This window comes from Otolemur garnettii, unplaced genomic scaffold, assembly GCF_000181295.1.
Source record: "Otolemur garnettii isolate 467f Iridium unplaced genomic scaffold, OtoGar3 scaffold00089, whole genome shotgun sequence".
In the NCBI taxonomy this organism is placed as follows: Eukaryota; Metazoa; Chordata; class Mammalia; order Primates; family Galagidae; genus Otolemur; species Otolemur garnettii.
In genome coordinates, this window is record NW_003852484.1 from 5,619,680 (window position 1) to 5,641,893 (window position 22,214).

At 34.6% G+C, this 22,214-nt stretch overlaps 1 protein-coding gene across 1 annotated transcript in view; it reads left to right on the top strand.

Annotated features, from left to right (window-relative positions):
• GSK3B (glycogen synthase kinase 3 beta) overlaps nucleotides 1-22,214 on the top strand; it is a 210,936-nt gene that overhangs the window by 87,559 nt on the left and 101,163 nt on the right. Inside the window, exon 3 of the mRNA XM_023516300.1 lies at nucleotides 6,130-6,213. Coding sequence (XP_023372068.1) covers nucleotides 6,130-6,213 — 84 coding nt within the window. The remainder of the gene's footprint in view (nucleotides 1-6,129; nucleotides 6,214-22,214) is intronic.

Here is a 22,214-nt window from a genome sequence, read left to right on the forward strand (position 1 = left end):
TATTCTTTGTTTCATGTTTGAAGAATAGTTTTGCTGTAAGTAGCATTCTTTGTTGATAGTTCCCCCCCCACTTTCATCACTTAGAGGATTTCTCCCCCCCCATGCCTCAGTTTTTTCCTGATGATTAGTCAAGCATTAATTGAATTGTTTTTCCCATGTATGTGTTGAGTCATTTCTTTTTTACTTCTCTTATGATTTTTTTCTTTATGGCTTCAGGCAGTTTGAATGTGACGTGCCTAGATGTGGATTTCTATGTTTATCATATTTGGGGTTCACTGAGCCTTGTGGTTTGGTAGATTAGTGTTTTTATCACACTTGGTAAGTTTTTAGCCATTATTTCTTCAACCATCTTTCCTCTTTCTCTTTTTCTGATACTGCCTTTACATGTATGCATGTATTATTTTATGCTAGAGGTCTTTTGAGGCTCTTTCTGCTATCATTTTTTTCTCTTTGTTCTCCTTATTGGATAATTTCTATTTTTCTAGTTTCAAAGTTAATTAAATTTTAATGCCATCTCAAATATTCTCTTGAGCACATAGCAAATCTTTCCTTTTCGTAATAATATACTTTTCAACTGTAATTAATTTTTGTTTTAGAAGTTAATATTTATTGAAATTCCATGTTTGTTGTATAATTGTTACCATGTTTTTCTTTTACTGTTCTTTAGTTTAAAAAACAAGGTTTCTTTTTTTTTTTTTTTGAACTTAATTATAATATCTGCTTTGTATTCTTTGCTAAATCTAATAGCTGTGTCCACACAGAGTCAATTTCTATTGACTGCCTTTTTTTTTTTTAAATACTTCAGTACAGGTCAACTTCCCTATTCCTACGTCTCATAATTTTTCTTTTAATTGGACATTTTAGATAATATATTTTAGCTTGGTTTTGGTTTTTTTCATTGTTGTTAAGCCTTCCTAAAGGTGGTTGTTTTGGGGTTGGGTTTTTGGTTGGTTGGTTGGTTGGTTTTTGGTAATAACTTCAATGGATGTGACTCTTGGGCTTATGCAATTTTCTTGCCTCAGCCAGCCTTCCAAGTAGCTGGGACTACAGGTGCCCGCTACAACACCCAGTTATTTCTCTCCAACAGAAGCTGTGGAATTCTGTGTTAAAGTTTTAATTCTCATTTTCATTTTTCAAGTGGACTTCCTAGAGATCAACTTCCTTTGTCTGCATAGCTTAGTGATCAGCCAGTCATTGCTTTAGAGATTGTTGTTTAATATCTTAAGTTTCTAAGACTCATCATTTTTTTTTATGTGGATTTAGGAATATGTTGAAAATTCAGACAGTTTTCAAATTGGCCTTAGTTTTTACTTTCTCTGAGGCTCTCCTGGGTCTCCCCTGTTTGTATGCATAATCTGTCAGTCAGCCAGAGTTGTATGAGGAGGTTATGTTGGTCCTCTATGTCTCTCTCATTCCCAGGATCTCTCTGTTAAATTTCTGGGTGTCCTACCAAACTGTCATTTTTCCACCTGGGACTGTAGCCTCAATGTAGCAGAGCTGTGGGCTTTCCCTCTTTGTTTTTCCTATCAAATTTGTTATAAATTGCCAGCATATTTGACATGGGGTTTTTGCATTGATCTCTGTCCTGAATGATAGCCCCTCTAGAAGAAAAATTCTGTGCTCTCCTAAAACTCTCTCACTGACTGAATTGGGTGGTACTGTTAGAGACAGTAGCATCCCTTGACAGTATTCCTCTACCATTCTAACTTTAATATCTAGCAGCTTTTTATAAATAAATGCTTTTCAGTTTGTTCTTGCCCTGAAATTTCCAGAGCTCTGAAATGGTTATTTTCTATAGTGTGGTTCATTTATAGGTATTTTAGAGGGTTGAATTTGCTGATCTCTTCATTCAATTGTAGCTGGAAGTCTTTTCCTTTTTCTAAACTTTCCTAACTACTTAGTACCTGTGTCCTATATACACCCACTTTAATTTAATGTACTCATGTTTTTTCTTCACTGTTCTACTAAAACTATTCTTGTAAGACTCACCTAGGTCTTGCATTTGCTGTATCAATTGTCATTTTTCTGTTTTTATGTTACTCAGTCTCTCAATAGCTTTTGACATTATCACTCACTTTTTCTGTAAACTTTTTAAAATTTGGCTTGTAAGATAACATCCTACTGTTTTTCATCCTACTTCATTATTTTATTCACTTTTCTTCACTTCATGCATATTTTTTTCATGCAGATGACCCCCAAATGCATTTTTTCCTGACCCAGATTCTACCCTGAGCCTCATACGGATATCTAAAAATAAGGATATAAAACTCAATAAATAGAAAACAAAATTCTTGATCTACTTTCTCCTTCACATTTATTCTCTTCAATTTTTTAAATGTTCTTTTGAAAAGTAAATCTGATTCACGTTTCACTTTTTTCTGGTCAAAACCTCCATTAAGGGTGAAATTCAGTTTCTTACCATAATTGATGAAGGTTTATATGATGTTGCCTCAGCCTGTGTCTTTGAACTTAACTACTGTCTCTCTCCCCTTACTCAGAATGATACGCCTAATTTATTCTGGCTGTTTCTTGAAGATGCTGAGCTCACCTCTTGGTTTTTATATCTGTTATTCTCTATAACCACAGTGCTCTTCCCGTAGATCTTCACATGTTTCTCACTTTCATAGCATTCAGGTTTTTATGTTCATATCTTATTTTCTTCATGAAGTCTTATTTGATTTCCTTGCCTAAAATATAGCCCCTTCTATTGTATTTTTTTCTCTGATTCTACTGTAAGTTTCATGAAAGTAAGAATGTTGTTAGATCTGTTTATTGCGATATTCTTTTTTTTTTTTATTAAATCATAGCTGTGTACACTAATGCAATCATGGGGTACAGTGTGATGTTTTCATATACAATTTGAAATACTCTCATCAAACTGGTTAACATAGCCTTCATGTCATTTTCTTAGTTATTAAGACATTCATACTCTGCTTTTAGAAAGATTCACTTGTACCCTTGTAAGATAAACCATAGAGGTGACCCCACCAATCACCCTCCCTCAACCCATCCACCCTACCTTCTCTTCCCCTCTTTCCCCCCTCCCCGTATTCTAAGGCTATAATTAGGTTATATCTTTCCTATGAAAGCTATAAATTAGTTTCAAAATAGGGCTGTGTACGTTGGATACTTTTTCTTCCATTCTTGAGAAACTTTACTAAGAAGAACGTTTTCCAGCTCCATCCATGTAAACATGAAGGAGATAAAGTCTCTGTCTTTCTTTAGGGCTGCATAATATTCCATGGTATACCTAATATCACAGTTTATTGATCCATTCATGGATCGATGGGCACTTGGGCTTCTTCCATGACCCAGCAATTATGAATTGGGCTGCAATAAACATTCTGATTCAAATATCTTTGTTGTAATATGATTTTTTGTCTTCTGGATATATCCCTAATAAAGGAATTGCAGGATCAAATGGCAGGTCTATTTTTAGTTCTCTAAGTGTTCTCCAGATGTCTTTCCAAAAGGAACAGATGTCTGCATTTCCACCAGCAGTGTAGAAGTGTTCCCTTTTCTCCATATCCACACCAACATGTCTGGTTTTGGGATTTTGTAATATGGGCTAATCTTACTAGAGTTAGGTGATATCTCAAAGTAGTTTTGATTTGCATTTCTCTGATGATTAAGGATGGTGAGCATTTTTTCATATATCTGTAGGCCATGCGCCTATTTTAGAGAAGTTTCTTTTCAAGTCCCTTGCCCACCCTGAGATGGGATCACTTGTTTTTTTCTTTTCTTTTCTTTTCTTTTTTTTTTTTTTTTTTTTTTGAGACAGAGCTTCAAGCTGTCCACCCTGGGTAGAGTGCCATGGCTTCACTGCTCACAGCAACCTCCAATTCCTGGGCTCAAGCAAGTCTCCTGCCTCAGCCTCCCAAGTAGCTGGGACCACAGGCGCCCACAACAACGCCTGGCTATTTTTTGAGGGCACACATGACAGTGTGGGTTTGACGGGTCCAGGCTGGATTCAAACCTGACACCTTAGGAGTATGTGGCTGGCGCCTTAGCCACTTGAGCCACAGGCACCAAGCCACTTGTTTTTTTCTTGCTAATATGTTTGAGTTCTCTGTGGATTCTGGTTATTAAACCTTTGTCTGAGACATAACCTGCAAATATCTTTTCCCATTCTGAGGGCTGTCTACTTGCTTTACTTACTGTATTGTGATATTCTTAACACTGAACAGTGGGTAGCACAATACAGTATGCTGTATTTATGGAATACCATTTATCCTATAGAATTAGTATGTTATTAGTCAACTAAATGTATGACTCAGTAAAAATGGTTCATTGGGATAGTTGTGTATTTAAAGACATCAGGCATGAAACTTTGTCTGACATCATCTTAATTAATACTTCTAAAAATTGCTCAATGAAATTCGTATTTTGGATCTTTTAGGGAATTTTTAAATGAGGAAATGTAAGCTTCCTTTCTAAAGTAATAAGGTGCACAGGAGAGTAAATGTAGATGAATGTTTAGGTTTTTGTACTTGCTTCCTTTTGATTAAAAGAATCTTAGACAACTTCTTTTATCTGGGAATTTAATACGATTCTGTTTCCTTGGTTATTAAGTCTGGAAAATAGAAAACTTACTTTAGTATAGTTATCTATATTAAAACAGTCAATCGTAATAGCTATGTACAATGAGACGAATGAGTCTAGACTTACTAGCAGTTCTCCTGCAAAACTAGCTACCTAAATGTGAATTGGCAAGGTATAGAAATACTTGCTGAAATAGCATCAATCTGGAATTGAATTGGACACGGTTTTGAAATTGATAAAGTTTTCTGTGTCTTTCTCTCTGCAGCAGTCTACAGAGTCAAGCTTCAGTTATTTTTATTAAATCAATTGTACTATGCTGACTTTCTGTTCATTGCTTCATTAAAAATCATTTTATAACAAATAATAGAATGAAAGATTGATGCCCTAGAAAAGGATTTTAAGTATCACTACGTATCAGGCCAGCTTTGAAGATCAGTTTAAAGGAAAAGTCACTTATTTTCGCTCTCATTCTCTAAGAACTGGAGGCCACCCTGTTCTAGGATAGTTCTATTTATTTACTTAGTTCCTTGACCCCTGTGTGTCCCCCCTCCTTTTTCCCCAGTTTTCTAGCCACAACACCATTTTCTTTATAGATTCCCAGTTGTATATTTCGTGTTTTATAGCTCTTCTAAATTATTGTTTTAACTAAAACTTAATTTTCTGACCACGAAGCTGGTATTTTGGTATTTTTTCCATGTGTTATATGATTTTATTAACTAGATTTTTGGCAGCCAAGTATATTGTTGGAATACATACTCTTTGTTAATATAGAATCTATTCAAATTTACTACCGCAAAGTCTGTCGTGTTAAGAAATCTTATTAATTAGCATTTGTTTTTTCCATGAAGAATGGATATAACTGAAAGTTGCCAAAGGGAAAGTTATTTGTGTGGTCTACACATCTATCAGGACTGTGCAGTTTCTAGTATGCTGTATTTTAACTTCGAAAACATAGCAACTAAGCCCTTTTTAATGGAGTTAATGCTGGTTTGGTTTTTTTTTGTTTGTTTTGGGTTTTTTTTTTTTTGCCCATTTATCTGAAGAAACAATAGGATTGTAAGAGTGTTCTTTAACCCCCAAATCATTTTTTTGGTGAGAAGTTTGTTTTTTTTACCAACAAAAACTTATGCTAGTAACAGTTCATTTCAGATCTCTTACCTACTTTATACCAGTGCTTTTCAAGCTATTTGTGGTAGAGTACCAGTTTTAACAATTTCCAATTCATCAAGGACTATTATTTTTGTGAAATACAATATAAATGAATTGCTAGGAAAGTGAAATTTTAAAAACAAAATAAAGGTCCTAATTATTACTATCATACTCATAAATAAAAATGTATTCTGTCAAATTAATGTAAAAAACATTCTAAACACTCTGAATTTCTGTATTTATCTTATTGCAGAGCAATAAATAGTTTGCAGATCAATACCATTACACAAATCATACTTTTAAGTAGCGTTTATCTATAGCCTGCTGTTTGTAGTGTTTAATGTTATTTCAGAAGCATATTGATTAATATGATGAATAGCTGTTATCGTTAAAAAAACATTTTCATGTTTTAAAATAACATTTCATTTGCCTTTTCAGAACCGAGAGCTCCAGATCATGAGAAAACTAGATCACTGTAACATAGTGCGATTGCGTTATTTCTTCTACTCCAGTGGTGAGAAGGTAGGTCTTACAGAGTTACATATTATTATGATAAACTTGTTATTCTTTTAGAAATTTAGTACCCCCTTCCTTGTGAGACACTTTTGTTAATTGAATGGAGGGATTCCAAAGCACAGGTCTCAGTCATTCTGAGCCCAAAATATTGTCATCAAATATCGTCAGTTACATCACAAAAATGTTAATGAGAGGAATAAAGGGAATGAATTAAGAATTTTCTTCTTTTAAAAATACATGTCTTCAGTTCTCAAGCAAATTTATGTATTTTATTAAGACTTCTGTGTTCATTGTGTGTTTATGGAGCCCTTTAATAGTTAACCTGTTTGAGGGAGGAAAATTATTTCATTTTGTTAAGTGAAGTTAATTAGAGGAGAAAGGAAGCAAGAAGAATTTGGTAGAACTAGAATGAGGGTTAAACATTGGAAAGCAAGTTTAACTTATCTTTAGCCAGGGAAAAAAATTGAAAGATAGTATTACAGAGCTTATTATAAGTGGTCACTATTTCTGATCACATTGAATTCTGTGAAAGCAAATGCTAAGAAGACTTTGTGCTGTGGATTCACCCCACCCCCCGCACCTCCTTTCTTTTCAGAAGATGCAGTAACTACCTTGGTCTTTTTATTTCTGCTCATCACTATCCCCTCTTCCCAGATTCAGTCTTTCCTTACACTCTTCTTTCCTTCACTGGTTTAGAGTGAAGAGGCAGGGTAGATAACATACCACTTGATTTTTTTTTTTTTTTTTTTTTGGCTAAATAAATATAACTTGGATAAGTTTACTTGATATTTTAAACTTTAGATTTCATGCATGTAATATCTAATGTTCTTAGATCCATAATGCCTCTTAATGTAGCCCAGTATTCTTGTTATTTCACATAACTCTTTTCTGATATAATAATTTTTAATCATTTTTCACTAAGATTGAGTTTCCTTAAATTTTTTTTCATGACAAAGCATGTATCGTGGGAGGCTACTTAGTATTAAGCCAGTATTGTATATACATGCCCACAGATACTGTGTATACATGTGTATGTCATAGCTGATATGTTTTAACAGTCACAGTTAGAAAATTTGGCCCTTTATTGATACTTATTCTTTAGTTTTTTAAGAAAAAGTTTAAATGATACTTCTGCTTTATTAGGGATTGTAAACCTCATAAGTTTTGAGCTCTTTTACTTCTAAACTCAATTACTTGGTTCTTGCTACTTTTTTTTTTAACCTACCAAACTCCCCGTTTTTATTTTTAATTTTACCTGTTTTCGCATGTCTTTACTTTCTCCTGTGCCTTCCTCAATAAAATCATGCAGTATCTGTTATGTTCATAGCACTCTTATGATGGAATATGGGGGGGTTTTGTTACTAGGTGCTATGCTTCGTGATACCCCTGGGTCAGAATTATTTGTTCCATAAACCATTAGATTACATATTGACTCATTTGCAAGTACCTCCTTTAAAGTCCCTAAACATTTTCTCTTGATTACCTGTATTTATATAGCATTCCCTATAATTCAAACATTGTTTTAATTTTTTGTAAATATTAACTAATGTAACTCTTTTTTTTTTTTTTTTTTTGAGACGGAGCCTCAAGCTATCCCCCTGGGTAGAGTGCTGTGGCATCACAGCTCACAACAACCTCCAACTCCTGGGCTCAAGCGAGTCTCCTGCCTCATCCTCCCAAGTAGCTGGGACTATAGGCGCCCGCCACAACACCCGGCCATTTTTTGGTTGCAGCCATCATTGTTGTTTGGCGGGCCTGGGCTGGGGATTCCTAGAGGAAAAAAGGGTGCTTACTGTATGCCAGCTATTAATCTAAATACTTAATATTTGCTCATTTAATCCTCATAATGGTCCTGTGAAGAGGAGGCAGAGAGAAGTTATTGACCTGCCTATAGATTGACTTAAACCAGTATTTTAAACATATAGTCTGAAGGAGATCTGTGACCCTCCTAAAATGAAGATTGTATGTTTTTTGGCAGGAGCTAGTTTGTATCTTCTGTTAGAGAGATCTCTGACATCAAATAAGATGAAGAAGAATTGATTGGCCATTCACCCAAGAGGCAAGGAGATGTGTTTATAGCTAATTGTGTAAATATTTACAATGAAATGTTTTAATATTTTTTCATTCTTCACACAGCAGGTGGTAAGACTTAGATTTAAGCAGAAATAGTCCAGCTCTGGATTCCTTGAATCCCATGCTAATACCACCATTATTAATTTTGTTATATATTTACTTTTAGTATGGAACTTTTATTGGAAGTGACTAAAACTTGATATATTTGGACTCATTTCTAATTTAGTTGTTAACTTCTTTGAGAGCAGATATGTATACATGCCATTATATTAAAGGATACAAGAAAGAAATACAAGGCCAAGACAATTTCTTCTTAATTTTAAAGCACTCTAGTGTAAAAGAAAGACTGTTTTGGATTCAGGGTCATGTGAATGTGCATAGTGACTTTACTGTATAATGACTGCATGTCCTAAGACAAATTGCTTAATCTCTCTCCATATCTGTAAAATAAGGAATACAGACACATACATCCTTGTGTTATTGTGAAAATTAAATGTGGTCACATAAGTAAAATGCCTACGATATCCTATATTCTTCCTTTACTAACCATTAGTTATTGCTGTTCCCTGTGGGTTTTTTTTTTTTTTTTTCCAGTTTTTGTCTGGTACCAGGTTTGAACCCACCGCCTCCTTTATATGAGGCCTACTCCTTTGAGCCACAAGCACCGCCCTGTTCCCTGTGGTTTTATTCTCCATTTCTCGCTCTCTTTTTGTACTTAATGCTGGGCCATATTCTCAACCCTTGTGACTTCAATGACTCTCTAATATTTATCTTCATCTCAGGTCTCCCTGCTGACCTCCAGATTCCCCTAACTAGAAACCTCTACCTGAAAGACTGGGCCATCATATTTAGCATGTTAGAATTTATTTCTCTTCTCTTATATGTCAGTTATTAAAATAAGAAACCTGATTGTTATCCTTGGTCTCTGTTAAATTATTTGAATTTATTCTTTCAGTTCCACTGATAACTGCTCCTTTACTTCAGGCCTACATTATTTCAAATCTAAACTCTTGCTGATTTCTTTTCTTCTAGCACATATCTTTGCATCCTTCCCTCCCCAACCTAAATAGTATTTTAAAACAGAGATAAGTCACAGATTACTGTGTTCACTCTGAAAGGACAGTGTGGGCCATTGTGTTGAGAATTCAGTGTCTGGGTTTAGCAAAAGCATTATGATTAATTAGCTTCAGAAATGTTGGAAATGGGAGTTATGACCCACTATCCCCAATGTAAACCTGAAAGCCAATATTCTCTCTGATTGTATCCCTTCTTCACTTGCCTAAATTCCAGATTTTTTAGCATGACATAACAGTGTTTTTGAAGATTTGTACTATAACCTTTCTTGATTCATCTCTCCTGTCTGACAGGCTCCCAATGCTCTGGCCTTGCCAGAGTGTGTGCAGATGTCCGAATATGTTGTATTTTCTCTGTTAATGCAAATGCCTTCTAGAATGCCTCTTCTCTTTCCTCTATCCCAGCTCTATTCTTGTTAGGTGAATTTTGTTCATTGTTTTATCTGCTCAAAAGTAACCCCATCTGATATCTCACTATTTTTTTCTTCCCCTGCCTTTAGCCACAAAGCTTATCTCTTCTTAAAATATCTTGCCACATATGTCTTTTATACCATTTTTCTTATATTGTTATTATTTTTAACTAGATCGTTTTACTAGGTTATAAAATTCTTAACCAACATGGTTAAATCTTACTCAATTTTGATGATTCAGCTCCTAGCCTGGTACCTGAGACAATGAATGTTTAAAATTAGGTAGATGATTTATTGAAAGTCTTCCAAGAACCAAAGGAGGGTCTAATATGTAATATATTAATATTGTTTTTTGAAGCTTATTGGGATTTTTTTTAGGTCTTATAATTATTTTTATAGATTTGTATTATTATAAAGGGAATTGTTTTCTTAACTGTTATTGGGATAGTTATAACTGTTATTATTATAGCTTTTTGCTAACTATAGAAATATAACTAATATTTTTATAATGATCTTGGTACCTTGCAACCTTGCTGGGCTTGTTTATTCATTCTCATAGATTTTTAGTGAATTCCTTAAAATTTTCTGTATATGACACATATCATCTACAAATAGAAATAATTTTATGACTTCCTTTTCAGTGTTATGTCTTTGTAAAAAATTGTGGTAAAATAGCTATAACAGAATTTGCCATTTTAAAACATACAATTCCAAGAGGATTATATTCACAATGGTTGCACTAATTGTCACTATTTCCAAAACCTCATTCATTTTTATCATGAACTTAAATTGGATTTTGCCAAATGCCTCTTCTGTGAATATTGAGATGATCATGTGAGGTTTTTTCATCCTTCTTTTAATATGCTATGTTACCTTTGATTTTCTTATATTGAACCACTCTTGTATTCCTGAGACATAAATTTTATTGTCCATGAAGTAAAATGCTTTTAACATTTTGGTTTGGGTTTTCTTGTATTTTCTTAAGTATTTTTGCATTTACATTTATGAAGGATATTGGTTTGTAATTTTCTCATGTCTTTATCTGGCTTTGGTATCAGGTTAATGCTGCCCTCACACTTGTTCATTTTCTGGTTTTGGAGGGGAGAAGAGTTGTAGAAGAATTTTTTTTTATTTAAATGTTTTGTAGAAGTGGCCATTAAAACAATCTGGTCCTGGATTTTAGTTCCTGGGAAGCTTTTGATCATTAATTCACTTTCTATTTGCTGTCTATAAACTTGCTATATAAGTTTATTGATAGTTTTTTTTTCATCTTAAGTCATTTTATTAGTTTGTGTGTTTCTAGGAATTTGTCCATTTCATCTAGGTTATTTAATTTGTTAACATATAATTGTTCATAGTGTGCTATGAGAGTTCTTTTTATTTCTGTAAGGTCAATAGTAATAGCCACACTTTCATTTCTGATTTTAGTTATTTGTCTTTTCTCTTTCTTTGTTAGTCTAGCTACAGATTTGTCAATTTTATTGATCTTTTTTAAAAAGCAACTTTTCAGTTTGTTGATTTTCTCTGTTGTTTTTCTGTTCTCTATTTTATTCATCTCTGCTCAGATGTTTTTTATTTCTTTCATTCACCTAGTTTGGGGTTTAGTTTTTTGTTTTCTAGTCCTCGGAGTTGTAAAGTTAGGTTATTGATTTGAGGTCTTCTTTTTTAAGGTAGGGAATACAGCTATAAATTTCTTTCTGAGCACTGCCTTTGTTACATCTCATAAATCTCAGGGTTTTTTCCATTTATCTCAATATTTTTTAATTTTTCTTGTTTTAAGAGTGTTGTCAGCTCGGGGCCTGTGGCTCAAGCGGCTAAGGCGCCAGCCACATACACCTAAGGTGGCGGGTTCGAATCCCCAGCCCGGGCCCACCAAACAACAATGATGGCTGCAACAAAAAAATGGCCGGGCGTTGTGGCAGGTGCCTGTAGTCCCAGCTACTTGGGAGGCTGAGGCAGGAGACTCGCTTGAGCCCAGGAGTTGGAGGTTGTTGTGAGCTGTGATGCCACAGCACTCTACCCAGGGGGATAGCTTGAGGCTCCGTCTAAAAAAAAAAAGAAAAAAAAAGAGTGTTGTCTTAGACTATTTACTGTTACTATAAAAGAATGACTACAGTTGGGTAATTTATTAAGAAAAGAGATTGATTTTTGCTGGCTGGAAGATTGGGTGTGTAGTGAAAGCCTCAAGGCTGCTTCCACTCCTGGCAAAAAGTGAAGGGGAGCTGATACGCACACAGATCACACAGTAAGAGAGGAAGCAAGAAAGATAGGTTAGAGGTGCCAGGCACTTTTTAGCAACTGGTTCTTAGAGGAACTAATAGAGTGAAAACACTCATTTCTATGAGGAGAGCACCAAGCCATTTATGGGGGATCCGCCTCTGTGACCCAAACACTTCCCATCAGGGCGCTTCTTCAACATTAAAGATCAAATTTCAACATGAGGTTTGGGAGATAAACATCCAAGCTGTAGCAAGTGTGTTGTTTAATTTCCTCTTCAACCCACACCTGGTTGTCTATAATGAGTTGCTTAATTTCCACACATTTGTGAATTTTTCAGTTTTCTTTCCGTCACTGATTTTTAGTTTCATTACATTGTGGTCAGAGAAGATACATATCAGCTCAGTTTTTAAAAATTTACTGAGAATTGTTTTATGGCCTAACAGGGGTATCCAGCCTTTTGGCTTCTTTGCATCACATTGGAAGAAAAAGAGTTGTCTTGGGCCACACATTAAATACACAATCACTAATGAACATTGATGAGCAGACAAACAAACAGAAAGGCCCATAAATAATTTTTGTGATATCTACCACTACAGATAAGCAGGAAAGTCCTCACATAATCTGCATATGGCCCATCTGCTGCAGGTTCTGTACCTCTGATTCCTAGATAAGGTCTGCATTTGAGAAGATTATGTTTTTTCCTTTGAGGGGGGTTTATTCTCTGTATGTCTGTTAGGTCCAGTTGGTTTATAGTGTTGTTCAAGTCCATTTTTCCTTTATTGATCTTTCTTGATGTTTGGTCCAGTATTAAAAGGGATGCGCTAGTCGCCAACTATTAGTGTAGAACTTTCTATATTTCTTCTTTCAGTTCTGTCAGTGTTTGCTTCATATATTTGGTTTTGTTGTTTGGTGCCTACATGTATGAAATTATTATTTCTTCTTGATGAATTGACCCTTTTAACAATACAGAATGTCTGGAATGCCATTTATTTTTTCTTTCTCTTGGCATTGCTCTTGCTACCTACAATACAGTGTTGACTAGAAGAGGTGAAAGCAGATACCCTTATATTCTTCTTCATGATATTAAGGGAAAGCATGTTGTCTTTCATCTTTAAGTATGAGTTATCAGTTGAGGAAATCTTCCTTTTCTAGTTTGTTAAAACATTCTTATCATGAAAGGATATTTGATTTTATCAAGTGCTTTTTCTCCATCTATTGAGATGATTATGTGGGTTTGTTCCTTTTTCTATTAACATGGTGTTTTATATACATTGTATTTTCTAATTTTAAATCTACTTTGCATTTCTGAGATTAATCTCATTTGGTCATAGTGTATAAGCATTTTTATATGTTGCTAGATAGTATTTTGCTGAGGATTTTTGCATCTATATTCATAAATGATATGAATCAATTGGTTCTTTTTCTTTTATTTCTCTTATCAGTATTTAGTTTTGGTATCAGGATAATTCTGGCCTTACAGAAAGATTGGAAAGTATTCCCTCTTCTGTTTTTTTGGAAGCATTTGTGAAGAATTGGTATTAATACCAATTAGTAGATGCTTTTAAATAGTGTAGAACAGATGTGTGCCAAGATAAAAAGTACAGAATATTTTAAAGGGTTGGTGGTGTTTCACAGCATAGTATGTACAGAGAAAATATAAGTACAGTAGAACCATTGTAAGTTGACCACCCAAAGGACTGTAACAAACTGGTCAACATACAGAGGTGGTCAATATGAGGAACTAGGCCTGTTGCACTGATATGTACATGTGGTGCATGGCTGGTCTGTAATAATTAGATCAACTTAAAGTGGTGGTCAACATGAGGAGGTGGTCTGCTATGGAGGTTCTATTTTAGTTTGAAATTGCTGGTATATAAAATACAGGAACATGTGGGGATGATAGTGGGAAGTGAAGCTAGGGAAGTAGAAGAGGATTCATAAATGATTATTTAGGTCAATGTCAACCTCGTATAGAAAGGATTTTATTGCTGTTGTTACTTTAATCAAATGAAAACTACGATCTATAGAAATGGTACTAGGATCAAGTTTGCAATGTACAACTCTCCCTCTATCCCTTTCCTCTCCATTTTACTGTGTGAAAATCACTGATAGCAGGGAATTTTATTCACTAGACTGTCAGGAAGAAGAATTATCAAAACCTCCTCACAAAGTATAAATTGTTACTGATGGCATATGAAGTGGTAACTATCATCTGCTTAAAAATGTTGATCTAGGACTTTCTTTTGAATATCAGTTGCTACCTTTGTTATGTTATTTTTATATTTGGGTGGAACTAAAACATTATTAAATACGTATTATAAAAAATTGAAATAAAAAAGAAGGGGAAAAACTTAAAAGTAAGATCATCTTTACCTTAATCTCTAAATCCCCTAGTCCCACTCTTCAAAGAGGTAAGTTTCTTGTGAGCCCGTATGAGCACGTAACATACATATTATTTTGGAACATGAGCCCCTGTTTCCCAGCAACGTAAGTGTAGAGTTTTTTATTTCTGTATACATACATTCTACCCCCAGTTTTCTCTGTTGTTAACATATTAATATGGTATATTTGTTACAGTTAATGAATCAATATTGATATACTATATTTACTGAAGTTCATAGCTTATTCACATTTTTTAGTTTTTGCCTAATATCTTTTAATTTATGATCCCATTTGAGATGCATATTACATTTACAAAGACAAAGGGAAAGAAAGAATACCACATTTGAGAACCATATTATGTTTAGTGTGTCCCCGTAGGCCCCCTTGGCAGTGGCAGTTTTGCAGACTTTCCTGTTTTTGATGATCTTGATAATTTTGAAGATTTTATATTTTATAGGATACCTCAATATTGGAACTTGTCTTTTTTTTTTTTTTAATGGTAAAACTAGGCTTATAAGTTACTGGAAAGAAAACCACAGAAGTAAAGTGCTATTTTCCTCATATCATTTCAAAAATATATACAGTCAACACAACTTTTGGTTATTGTTACTAACCTTCATTACTAGGCTGACATAGTGTTTGTTAGTTATCTCCACTCTAAAGTTACTCTTTCTTTACCCAAAGAAGTCACTATGCACAGACTACACATAAGATGGTAGTTATGCTCCTGTATTTCTTTTCCTTAATGGTAGAGTGGCCACATAAATTAATAGGATTTTCCTTCTTTTCTCTTTTTCTTCTTTTTGCACAAAAGGCTTATGTTTTTTTCCCCATTTATTAATCTATTTAGTCATTTATCTCACTATGGACGCCTGTATATTTCATATACTCCTGTATATTTCCTGTACTGTTTAATTTTTGGCCATTGGGAGCTTTTTCAGGTAGCTACTGTGGTTCTTTAACACAGCCTCCATCAGTGTGGGCTTTTTGTTCTGTTTTATTTTATTTTGAGCCTGTCTTTATTTTGGATACTATAATATATGGCATATAAGTTATTTGTAATTCCTTGCTCTTCATACATCTTCTTTCATCTTATAAATGAATGTGCACATGTACACACAGAAAATTGTCTTCATGGATTTAATTCTTAGAAATGGGATTGTTGAATGTAGTTGAGGGTTTGTGTGTCTTGTCTTTTATGTTAACACATTAATCCATTGTCTTCCAGAAGGTTTCATGAGTTGGGCTTTCACCACAATCATGTTGTAGTGCAGGGGTGTCTCCAACCTTTTTACTTTTTGCTGTATGTTGGAAGATAAGAGCTGTCTTGGGCCACACAGTAAATACACAAACACTAAGGAAAGCTACTTAGAAAAAGAAAAAAAGGTCGCTGCTCCAGATATCTCTGACACCACATATGAGCAAAATAAGCCCTCATAAAATCAGGATGGGGCTATTGCTGTAGTGATAGTGACCCTATTCTAGTATTAGTTTTTTCTAGCCAATTTGACATACCCGTCACAGAAAAGATAGCTGTTGTGTTTTGTTTTGTTTTCTTCTTTTCTTTTTTCTTTTTAACTCACTGACTGCCACACACAAAATTTTTTTTTCCCCTGGGGGCCACAGTGTTTTTATTATGAAAATAGAACAAAAACTTGAAAAACAAAATGATCCTTTGTAATTTAATGAAAAATTTGTTTTTTAAAAATTATTTTCTGAGTTTGAGTGAACTGACTCAAGTTTGAGTGAACTGTGACTGAGGACATATTTACTGAATATGAGGATCGCGTCTTTTATAATTCCACAGGTATTTAGTTGTGTCTGCAGTAGACGTTGGCTGGTCCTGATGACACTCCCTGTAGCATATCCACAAAATAGTGCAGCAGTGTCACATGGCTGCATACTGTTGTGTCGGTTTTGTCAAAGAGCTGCCAGGGAACCATTCAAGGGGAAATGTGCAATTGGAAGTTATGGTAATTGGAGAGCACAGTCTAGCATGTGTGGTGCGATTGAGTGTAGGACAGCTGGAGCAGGGCAACAAGAGATGGTGATTCGGGGTTGCCTACACATCACACTGCTCCCAAAGTCAAGAGACCTATGAGTTACATATGCTTCGTAAGGCCCGTGGCTCAAAACTAGCATGAGTTAAATACAATTCACATGGCAATTAATGTGTTAATTATGGGTACACAATAATTGTATGTCTTTATAGGACATATGTGATGTTAATGATACAGGCATGCAATATGAATTAATCAGATCAAAGTTCATTGGGGTATCCACACCTTAGGTATTTACCATTTCTTTATGTTAGGAACATTCCAATTCTGTTCTTTTAGTTATTTTAAAACATATCCTAACTTGTTGATTTTAGTCACTTTTTTTGTCTTATTAAATAGTGTTCATTCTTTCTATGTTTTAAAGTTTTTTGCCATTTGGAATTCCCTAGCCCAAGTCTAAGGAAAATTGTGGGCTACCATAATGTGGTGTTGGATGTTTCATTAGTGGGTTATCTTAGCTTTCTCAGATTGAATTTTCTTTTCCAGTTTAATAAGTAAAAAATTGTGGCTTGTTACTATTTTTTTTACATTTCTTTAATTATGAATGAGGCTGAACATCTTTTCAACATTTCAGAAGGCCGTTTGTTTGGCCATCTGTTCATGCCCCTTTCTGTTTTTTCTATTTGAATGTTTGTCTTTTGTTACTGACTTCCAAGTGGTATTTGCACTTTGTCAATACCACTTTAAAATAAAAACAAACTAGCCCTTTGTCATGTGTTACAGAAATGTCCCCCCCCCTTTTTTTATTTTGGATTAATATGAGAGTTGCTATTAGGTTACATTCTGTATGTGTTTGTAAGGTAAAGTACCAGTTGCAGTTCCCTTCACCCAGGAAGTATGCCACATACCTCTGCATTATACCTGTTAGGTGGCAACTTACAAAACTCCCATACCCCTCCTCCTCCTTGAATTTAATTGTGTTTTTTCTCTCTTGTGGGCCTTTCCCCCCGTCCTCAATTGTCATAGTTTTTGGACTTGATTTGTGTGATTTTATTTTTTCAGGTAGTAAAAGGCTTTACATTTTTATGTAATCAAAATGACATTATTTTCTTCAGTGGCTTATAATAAGCTCTTTAGTCCTCTGAGATTTGCAAAAACAGTCATGTTTTCCTCTGGCACATTTATAGTTTTTTTTTTTTTTTTTTTAAACCCTTTGGTGATTTTGAAATTTATTTTGTTTTAAGGTGTGAGATAGAGGTGAAATTTGCCTTAATTATTATTGTATGCTCAGTGCCTGCCTCCCTTTCCAGTTCCCTCACTCAGCCTTCCAAGCAAAAAGGTATGTTTGTTTTGTCTAATTTATGCTCTCTTTACTGTTAGTAAGGTCTTAATCTCTCTCTAGCCTTCCAGGCACGCCCATCAGGGAAAAGACAGCTATTTTGAAAGTTTTTTGCTAGTTGAAATTCTTTACCCAGTTCTAAGGAGAATTATGGGCTACCATGATGCTGTGTTGAATGTTTTATTACTGGGTTCTCTAATGTACTACTTTACTTCTCTTCAAATTTTTAGAATTATGTCATGATTCTGTTTAAAATGTCAGCCTCAAGGCATTTTGTTTCCTTAACCTCAGGAAATCATCTGGGGGTAAGAGCATCATAGCAGTATCTATTTTACAAAAGTAGGTGGGAGATAGCCCAGCTGTTGTTGAGTGTTGTTAGATGTAATCAAACTTTTGTCATTTAAATTTCTTATTCAGTGTGTAATTTTTAATGTGAAATGCATAGAGTAGTAGTTATCAGTGATTAGAGAGTAGTTTATTAATAAAACCAATAATTAGGAAAACTGAACCACTGAGAAAAGTATTCCCTAAATTATATACATCACATAAGTTTTTAGAGGTTTCTAGTAAGATCCACTTTGTATAATAACAAATTCCTTTCAAAGGACTTGTAGCAGTGACTTGTAAGCCAACTTTTTGGAAGCCTATTAATAGCTCTTTGAACTTAGTGGTTTCTCACATTGGTGGACTCATTATTTTCAGTGTTTGCATCTGAAGTGATACTCCATGTGTTGTGTTTCTGTATTTAGCTTTTAAAGTTTACAATTAATCTGTAAGTATTCCGACATTCTGTCTGATAATCTAAAAGAGAGATTATGTTAAGAAAACAGCAGACCTGAGATACTTCAGAAAATTACAAGGACTCAAAATGCTGAATCCTGCTCCTCCTTTCTTCTTGAAATATTAGCATCCCTAGCCTCATTAATTATCTTTTACCTCTAAACAAAATGATATTTTGGGAATGTGAATACATAGGGTATTTCTTATATTATGACTAAAATATGCTACCTGAAAAGGGATATCCATCAGTACTCCAAATGAAGCCTGAAAAAATCAATGCTGAGCTTCAGCTAATGAAAAACATAATGTAACATTAGGCTACAGGATTGTTGTGTTCAGATGAGTTAAGATAACTCCGCTGAACTACTTTTGTTTAATTTTAAGATGAATTACTGTCACATCTCATCTTGGTTGTCTCTGATTTCTCGTTTCATATAATAAATTGATACTTTTTAATGATAGGGTTTTATCTTTGTTATATTTCTTACTATGGATTTGGTCTATTGTTCCAGCCTATTAGAACTATTAGAGTTCTTTAAATTCTTATTCAGTCCACTTTAAGCCATTCTTCTAGGTTTGTACCAGTCTAAAGTGTCTGTGTTGAAATGATAATCTATCTGCCAGATCTATCCACTGGTATGCTTTATTTGGCTATCGCATTCTGGTTTGGTTTGGTTTGGTTTGGTTTTTTTACTAGAATGCTTTTGGTTAAGTCTTGTATATCTTATTAACCATTACTCCTTACTGCATTACGCAATTTGGCTTCATGTCCTATGTTACTTAGCCATTGGAGGCTTTTGCTTTTGCAATTCCTAATAAATGAAATCGCTTATAAAAATATTGATTGGGAATGTATTTATCTTTGTTCATTCTTTATGGAGGTTTTTGTTTCTAGTCCTTATCTTAAACATTGTTATTGTTTTTAAATTTTAAGCCTTTTTAATTTTGTGAAGACAAAAAGTGGAAACCTAATAAACACATGTATATGTAAAAAAAAATTATTGATTGGGACAAGGGAAGGACAGAGCTTAACTAGACACTTATATTGAACTTGGCATTCATCTTTTAATCTTTATATTCTTAACTTTTAATGTGACTGCTCAGCAAATAAAGTAAATTGTAATCTATCACTTCACACATCTCCAAGTTCATAAATACATCATGATTGACGTTGAGATTTTTTTTTGTTTGTTTGTTTCTTTTTTGAGATAATTTTAATTTTGTTGCCCTGGGTAGAGTGCCATGGTGTCAACATAGCATTTTGTTTCCTTGACCTGGGCTCAAACGATCCTCTTGCCTCAGCTTCCCAAGTAGCTAGAACTATAGGTACCTGCCATGATGCCCTACTAGTTTTTCTATTTTTAGTAGAGACAGGGTCTCCCTCTTACTTAAGCTGCTCTTGAACACCTGAGCTCAAGCAGTACACTTGCCTCAGCCTCCCAGAGTGCTAGGTTTATAGGCATGAGCCATCTCATCTAGCAATCACAATTAACTTTGTCACGTAGCTTATTAAAATAAAAAACTTTGTAATCAAGTAATAGTTTAAAAAAAGAATAGCTTTGACATCTATGTTAATGACCTTTGTAATACCCAAGACTCACCGTTTTTAAATTCTACTTACACAGCAATCCCTTCTATAGTTCAGCATTCTATTTATTTATTCTCTTAATTAGACCTCACATTTACTTGGAACTGATTTCTCCCTGAATATTGACCTCTGAAATTTTTTTTCTCTTTGGCTTCAGCATAACCCTTAGTTTTTCATATAACCTTACTTTCCAAGAAATAGGGTCATCAGATATATGCTGATTCAGCTTACATTTCCTTTCTTTTTCCTAATACCTAATCATTTATTTTACATTTAAAGAAAAAATATATGTCATTCTTTTAAAGGTAAAATTAGCTAAACTTTGAGTTTTTATTGTGTTAGGTAATGTGCCTATCAATTTTTATGTGGGTTGTATTTCATAATCTTCTTTAGCCCTGTGCTACAGATTAGGAAACTGATGCTTAGCGAGATTGAGTAAATTGCTCATGGTCACATAGTTCCTAACAGAGTTGGGACTTCTGTATAGTTTTGTGTGTGACTCATACTAACCTTACCTCTTAATCACTACCCTGTATAGCTTCAAACTCCTGTATTATTCTTCCAATCTTCTAGAATCTTGCTTTATCAGTTATTCCTTTTTGTTTCCTTTCTATAATTTTATTTTGTCCTTATCTACTTAGCCTCTTTATAAATTTGGGGCTCTTTTGGCCATAAAAAAAAAAGTACAAAAGCATAGCATCAGGTTCTCTCTTTACCAGGGATGTTAGCTTATATCTCTAGTCCCAGGTACTTGGGAGGCTGAGGCAGAAGGACTGCTTAAGCCAGAGTTTGAGGTTATAGTAAGCTATGCTGACACCACTGCACTGCAGCTCAGACAAGAGAGACCTGTCTCAAAAAAGAGAAAAGAAAAAGATAATTGTCTTATGGGGCAAAAATAAAGTGGGAAAGGCAGATGGGGAATGTAGGGCTAGACGATTGGGTTGTAATTTAAAATGGGATGATTAGGGAAAACCACACCAAGAAGGTAACACTTGAATAGACATTTGAAGGAGTGGAGGCAAATGAGCTATGTGCATATTTGATGGGAGAACATTCTAAGTTGAAGGTCTGACTGGTATAGAGGTCTTGATTGGAAAAGCCTGCCAAGTGTATTCAAGAAACATCAGGGAGCTAACATGGCTAAAGATGAGTGAGCAGTGAGGAGAGTAGTGGACTGGATTAGAGGAGCAGAGGACTGAGGAATAATGAGGTGGGTTTTTAGTACATTGTAGACCAGTGAGGTAGAGTAAAAGAGATATAGTATAACTTATATTCAATATTAGTTGGTACTAGACTATAAAGGGATAAGATAAACCATTTGGGTAGAGTAGGAGGCTATCACAGTAATCTAGGTGAGAGGTCATAGTGGCTCAGATCAGGATTATAATGAAAGTAGCAAAAGTGGGGGAATCCTGAATAAATTTTAAAGGCGGACCATTAGTTTTTTTTGACAGGGATATGAAAAAGGAGGAGCAGAGGCAGAAACAGAGAAAGAAGGAAAAGGAGTGAAGGGCCTAAAGGACTAGGAGTAGATTAAAGATGATTGTTAAGGTTTTTAGCCTGAGCAAGGTCAAGAACACAGGTATATTAGTTTGGAGTTAAGGGCAGAGATTCAGCCATATATGTATATGTTGTAATGTACATATACATTACATATACAAGTTCTGACAATTAAGGTCACGAAATCATCCTAGAAAAGATGCTTTGAAGGGTGTGCTAGGTACTGGTGCATAGCTTCCCAAGGGGAGTACTTCAAAGGTGACCATAGTGATATTAGGCAATGAAGTGTATAGGATGAGTTTGTGAACTTAATTGTCTGACCTTGTTTTTGGAAATCATTATTGTATAGTAGTATTGAGCCATTAGATAGATGAGACTATCAAGGGAATGAATTTAAAAGACAAAAGGTCTGAGGTTTAAGGCCTGGGGTCCTCTGATCCTTAAGAGGTCAAGTAGAAAAGGAAAACAAGAAGAGGGTTAGGGTCTGTGAGGTAGGATGAAAAACCAAAAGGATAGTATCCTCTGAAGTGGAGAAAGTGTCTCAAAGAAGGGAGTATGGTAGTTTGTGTTAAATAAATGGTAATGCTGAGTCAAGTAAATGAGAAGGGTGAAATGGTCAAAATGGACATTGGATTTAGCAAC